The 6,336-nt window shown below is 37.9% G+C and overlaps 1 protein-coding gene across 1 annotated transcript in view; it reads left to right on the forward strand.

Moving 5' to 3' along the window:
- Snx3 (sorting nexin 3) overlaps window positions 1-5,592 on the forward strand; it is a 44,962-nt gene extending 39,370 nt beyond the window's left edge. The window contains exons 2-3 of the mRNA XM_013022446.1: window positions 1,930-2,054; window positions 4,845-5,592. Coding sequence (XP_012877900.1) covers window positions 1,930-2,054; window positions 4,845-4,950 — 231 coding nt within the window. The 3' untranslated portion in view covers window positions 4,951-5,592. The remainder of the gene's footprint in view (window positions 1-1,929; window positions 2,055-4,844) is intronic.
- Window positions 5,593-6,336: the final 744 nt, after the last annotated feature.

Raw genomic sequence — 6,336 nt, forward strand, 5'->3', positions numbered from 1 at the left:
CCCTCCCTCCCTCCCTTCCTTCCTTCCTTCCTTCCTTCCTTCCTTCCTTCCTTCCTTCTTTCCTTCCTTCCCTCTCTCTCTCCTTTTTTTTTGAGTATATAAGTATTTTGTTGCTCTGGCACATAACTTTTGTTATTGTTGTTTGTTTTACGGTTGTTGTGTTTCTAGGCAGCATCTTACCATGTTATCTCAAACTGTCCTTGAACTCACTTTGCTTCATACTGGCATCAAACTTCTGTACTCAACTGATTCTCCCTACCTCATCCTAAGTAATGGAAACTATAGGCATCTGCCACTGAACCCTGTATATTTGTACCATTTCACAATCTCACCAGTAGTATTTGAGGGTTCTATTTCTCTTCACATCCTCCTTATTGTTTATTATTCCTAGTGCTTTAAGAAGTTTTACATTGTGATTTTGATTTGTCTGATTGCTAGTATTATTGATTATGCTTTTATATACTTGCCATTTTTTAATCTTTCTATAAATGTTTACTGAGATCTTTTGTTTTTTTAAATTTTGTGGGTTTTCTTTTTTTTCTTTTGCCTGTTAATGGGGCTTGAACTCAAGGCCTGGGCACTGTCCCTGAGCTGCTTTTGCTCAAGGCTAGCATTCTACCACTTGAGCCACAGCACCACTTCTGGCTTTTTCTGTTTATGTGTACTAAGGAATGGAATCCAGTGCTTCGTGCATGCTAGGCAAGCATTCTGCCACTAAACCACATTCCCAGATTGTTGTCTTTTTTATTACAGAATTCCATCTAGATGTTAAAAATTAAAGACAAGATTATCTGATGTAGTGGCTGCTGGTGGCTCATGCCTATAATCCTACCTACTCAGGAGGCTGAGATTTGAGAGTTACAATTCAAAGCCAGCCCCAATAAGTCCATAAAAGTCTTTATGATTAGCTCTAGCTTTAGTATTCACCCAGTATTACCCTATTTGTCATCACACATGCGTACACACACATCCCTGGATTCATGATTTTTAAATTGATGTAGGAGTTCTAACTAGACCGTTCCAGGCTGCTGAAGCACAATAATTTGATGCTAAAGAGGATCAAAGCATACTTGACCATAGGTTAAGCTTTCTTGTGTCTATCTGACTGGCTTGAACACAGAGCCTTCCACACTCACCTAAGCTCAAGGCTGGCACTCTACCACTTGAGCCACAATTCCACTTGCAGCTTTTTGGTTGTTAATTAACAACCAAAGATTCCATAGACTTTCCTGCCTGGACTGGCTTTGGATTGCAGTCCTCAGATGTCAGCCTCCTGAGTAGGGAGGATTACAGGTATGAGTCACCCATGCTAGGTCTAGGTAAAGCTTTGAATGGGAACTTTGAAGATCTTCTGATAGCATGGGATGGAAAAAAATGATGTCTTTGGGGAAAGATAAGAATAGAGGATTTGAGAGAAAGTTGACATGTTTCTTAGCTTAATAAATAGAAGAAAGACAACTAATTATTTGTTGTCACCTCAAACACAAGTTGGAGACATAGGCAGATGATAAGATATTAAAAGAGATATCTACCATGCTGCAAAGAACATTCCTAACATTTTATTTCTTTGAGGCTTGATTTTGGGGTCTGTGGTTTCCAGTGCAAGAAGGCATTTTTTTTTTCTGGAGTAGCAACAGAAGTGTATGAAAGATGTAGATACTTTAAATTTCAGTTGTCTTTGTATACTATAACTTTGATAAGTCCATGAGAAACACTATCTCCAAGGAAAACTGTAGTCCTCACCTTTGAGGAGCTCTGGTCCCATGGGCTTTTCTGCTTTATCTTACCTCTAAAACATTTGAGTCTTTGCACTCTTTATGTTTGATCGCTCTCCTAGTGAGTTTATACTTGGCCTTTGTGTTGAGCTTTATACAATTTCACAACCCAGTCAAGCATAGTCACAAACTTAATTTTTTGGTGTTGTTTTAGGTTGTAGTTCCCCCGCTCCCCGGGAAAGCATTTTTGCGTCAACTTCCTTTTAGAGGAGATGATGGAATATTTGATGACAATTTTATTGAGGAAAGGAAACAAGGACTGGAGCAATTTATTAACAAGTAAGTGCTTTCTAGTCTTCAAAAAGGTGAGATGAACAGTGTTTTGAGACATTGTGTCTAGTAGAAATTTAGATGTTTAGCTAAACTGCAGTATTACCTTGCCTTTCAGCCATTTTCTACCGTTTTCTAACTTTCTAACAAAGTGTGAAAGTATTTAACAAGTTGAATACCATGTGATAAATATTAACACACTTGAGTGATTGAAATGAGTAGCTTCTTGTTGACCTAAGTTTCATATTGGTTTTTCTTGGCTAATTTATGCAAATTACACGTAAAATTACAGTATTTTAAAAAATAGTTTTACTTATGAGTCTCTCTGATTTAAGGTATGTTCTAGCAATAAAATGTACAATGCATTTGCAATCATTTCGTTTGATTGCAGTGGAGATACTATCGGCACATTTTATGTAAAGCTGTACTTTTTTGTCTTCATAGCAATTTTTTTTTTTAATGTAAGAAGATCTATCAAGCCAGTATTTCTAGCTTTTAATTTTGGTTGCATTTGAGATTGCATTTTTGGTTTGGTTTTGGTATACTGGACTTTGGGGCTTGAACCTCAGGGTCTTGTGCACCATCCATGAGCTGCTTTTGCTCACGGCTAGCACTCTACCACTTGAGCCACAGCTCCACTTCCAGGTTTCTTGTTTTGTTTTGTTTTGGTGGTTTAGTGGAAATAAGAATCTCACAGACTTCCTTGCTCATGTCAGCTTCGAACTCAGATCTCAGCCTCCTGAATAGCTAAAATTATAGGCTGGGATACTGTTTTGTTTTCTTTTTATTTTTCATTTTCATTTAAATAAAATCTTTATTTTTCTGTGCTCCAGAGGTATCCAAGGAGGGTTGTAATTTAATGTGTCCACCTAAGTGTCCAGTGCTTCTTGATCAGAGTCTCATCATTCTCCATCCCAGTTGACTCCTCCCCCTAGACTCATTTCACAATTCCCATTTCCTTTATCAAATTAATTTTAATTCTTAAGAGACAGGGTTTTGCTGGTTGCCTAGACTGGCCTTGAACTGCTGGGTTAAAGGGATCCTCATTCCTCAGCTTCCTGAAGTAGCTGGGATTACATATGTGTGCCACTCTGTACCCAGCTCAAGTTCACTTATTTTCAAAAGCCAAAGTAGTAGAAGAGAATTATGTTAAGTAGTGTCATACTGTAATTATGTATTGGCCTTAAAATTTCACCAGGGAAATCAAATCCTTTGAAAATACAGCTTATATATTAATATTAAGCTTATATATTAATCTTTAGTAATTTGAAAATCTTGAAGAGGTTATCAGAGTATGCAACCTTCAGTTTGCTTTTTTTTTTTTTTTGGTCCGGTTGTGGGGCCTGAACTCTAGACCTGGGTGCTGTCCCTCTGCTCTTCAGCTCAAGGCTAGGGCTCTACCACTTGAGCCACAGTGCCACTTCCAGTTTTTTCTTTTTGCTTATGTGGTGCTTAGGAATCGAACCCAGGGCCTCATACATGCAAGGCAAGCACTCTACCACTGAGCCACCTTCCCAGCCCTGTTTTGTTTTTTTTTTAATGAACACTGACTTATGGGAGGCTTTAATGTTATACTAGGTGTTTGGGGTTTTTTTTTTGTTTTTGTTTTTTTGTAGGTTGTAGGGCATGAACTCAGGGCCTGGGCGCTGTCCCGTAGCCTTTTTGTGCTCAAGGCTAGTGCTCTACCACTTGAGCCATAGTGGCACTTTTGATTTTTGAGAGGGTAATTGGAGATAAGGGTCTCACTGGGACTTTTCTGTCCCTGGCTAGCTTCGAACTGTGATCCTCAGATCTCAGCCTCCTGAGTATCTAGGATTACAGGTATGAGCCATAGGTGTCTGGCTTATACTAAATGTTTTTTTTTTTTTGAAAGTTGTTGGATCCATTTATTTCTCTGCTGTATTTTTCCTCTATGTAACAATTCTTTTTTTAATTTAATTTTATTTTATTTGTGAACATACTGTACAGAGGTTATACTAAATGTTTTTACCTTCTGAAATAGAAGTCTGGCTGCACAGTAGTTTGCATTAGCCTATGATGGAAATCTTTAAAAAGTCAGCAAGAAAGGAGAAAACCTGGATATTTACAAATGTGCTTCCTATATTTCTCACTCCCACATCTTTTGTTCTGTTTTGTTTTTGAGACAGAGTCTTGTTATGTGGGCCAAACACATAGTACCACAGAGGGCTTGAATTCTATATCTTTTTTTTTTTTTGTCAGTCGTGGGGCTTGAACTCTGGGCCTGAACGCTGTCCCTCAGCTCTTCAGCTCAAGGCAAGTGCTCAACTGCTTGAGCCCAGCGCCACTTCTGATTTTCTAGTGGTTTATTGGAGATAAGAGTATCATGGAGTTTCCTGCCCGGGCTGTCTTTGAACCGCGACCCTCAGATCTCAACCTCCTGAGTAGCTAGGATTACAGGCATGAGCCACCAGCGCCTGTGAATTCTACATCTTTAAAATGGATTCTTAGAATCTAGCAGCATATTGTTACTTTTAACCCTAAGGTTCATTTTACGTGTCTTATGAATACACCAGCTGTAGTTAAACTAATTGGATACAGATACCAGAAGCACTAAAAAGTAACCTGGCATGAATTTTCTTTTTCCAGTACTGGGTGAAATGTTTTTTAAATCACTCTTATGAATCAAAAGAAAGGGAATATACCATTAGTTGACAAAGTATAGTTTATGTGGTAGTCCTGAATGATTTTTAGTAAGTAATATATATTTTTTTGTATCATAATTCCTACCACCATCACCTTTATAAAATATTGGACTAAATTTTTATTTTTTATTCCCAGGGTCGCTGGTCATCCTCTGGCACAGAATGAACGATGTCTTCACATGTTTTTACAGGATGAAATAATAGATAAAAGCTATACTCCATCTAAAATAAGACACGCCTGAAATTTGGCAGGAAGAGGCAAAAAAAAAAAAATCTGTGACCATTAATGATTTCATATGCACCAGTGAAGAAGTTCAAACTAACTTAGCATGCTGCACAGAAACTGGTATAACATGCCTTTGGTATACTAACACTCATATGCTCAGTTTTATTCTGTTTTGTTTGGGCCGTTGACAAGAAGTTAATTTGCTTTAGTGAAAATCCCTCACTCTAGCCTTTCTCTATAAAAGGTCTTGCTGTCTTCCTGCGGTGCACACTGTAGCCTCACAAATCGTCCCAGTGTAATCTTTGGTGTCCTGACTAAAGTTGCTGACTTCGTCTTATTTGCCCAGATTTTGTGTCATGGTTGCTTCTTGAATCTGATTAACTCAAATATTTCTCTTTCCCCTCTCAATATGTAATGTCACTTGATCTGATTTATGTGTAGGAGCACTACACCTGCGTTTCCAGTGCTGCACATGTAAGATACACATTGTGTGCAGAACATATCTTCCTCCTGGCCTGTACTTCCCTTCACATGGAAGATTAAAGAGGGAAATCTTTATATTCTGTATAAAAACAAAATCAAATTTATATACTAAGATCATTTGTCTAAAAATTTAAGTTGTTTTCAAATAAAAATATAAATGCATTTCTGATATGCACTGATTGTGTTGCCTCCAGCTTTTCTTTTCTCCCTTGTGGCTTTACTGCTTAACTCACTAGTTGAGAAGGATTATTTACTAATTATATACTTCTCATTGCTGTAACTCCATTCCTTTTTAAACAGTGCTGATATCAAATATGCTACCACCTTTTGAATGAGGCATTTTCTTTTACACAACAAAAAAAGTGATGCACTGAAAAAGCATTCCTTTAAAGCTTATTGGGTTGTTAGGAAGGACTTTGTGTGTTTGAGAAATGCTTTATAATCTTAAGTCATTCTTTAAAAGGCCTTTTAAGATAAGTCAATATCATGCCTCCTATTTCTCAAAAGAATTTTTCTCCTAGTCCATCTGAATGACTTTAAACTCAGCAAGGGTATAATAAGTCAGCAGATGCTTGCTTTCTCTTTAATTAGGCTTGGGCTAGTGGCACATTTTATCCTCTTTAAGGTAGAAAGGGCATAGCGTTATAGTCTGACTTATATAAAGGATAAGAGATCAGAAAATACACAATCCCTTGCTGCCTAATTTATATTGTGGCCAGGCCTTTGCATGTCTGGAATGTGGTTTCTAATTGGAGCCTGCCCAAACTCTGATAGTTTGGGACCCATTGTGACCTTTAGTTAAATCCCAAGATAAAGAAAGTTGTCCTCCCATCCCAGAGCCTTCTCTAGAGATAAGTCAGTGTTTGGAGGGTTGGTTGGTTTGGTTTGTGCTTTTCGTGGGGCTTGAACTCAGGGCCTA

This window comes from Dipodomys ordii, unplaced genomic scaffold (genome assembly GCF_000151885.1).
Source record: "Dipodomys ordii isolate 6190 unplaced genomic scaffold, Dord_2.0 Scaffold62, whole genome shotgun sequence".
Taxonomy (NCBI): Eukaryota; Metazoa; Chordata; class Mammalia; order Rodentia; family Heteromyidae; genus Dipodomys; species Dipodomys ordii.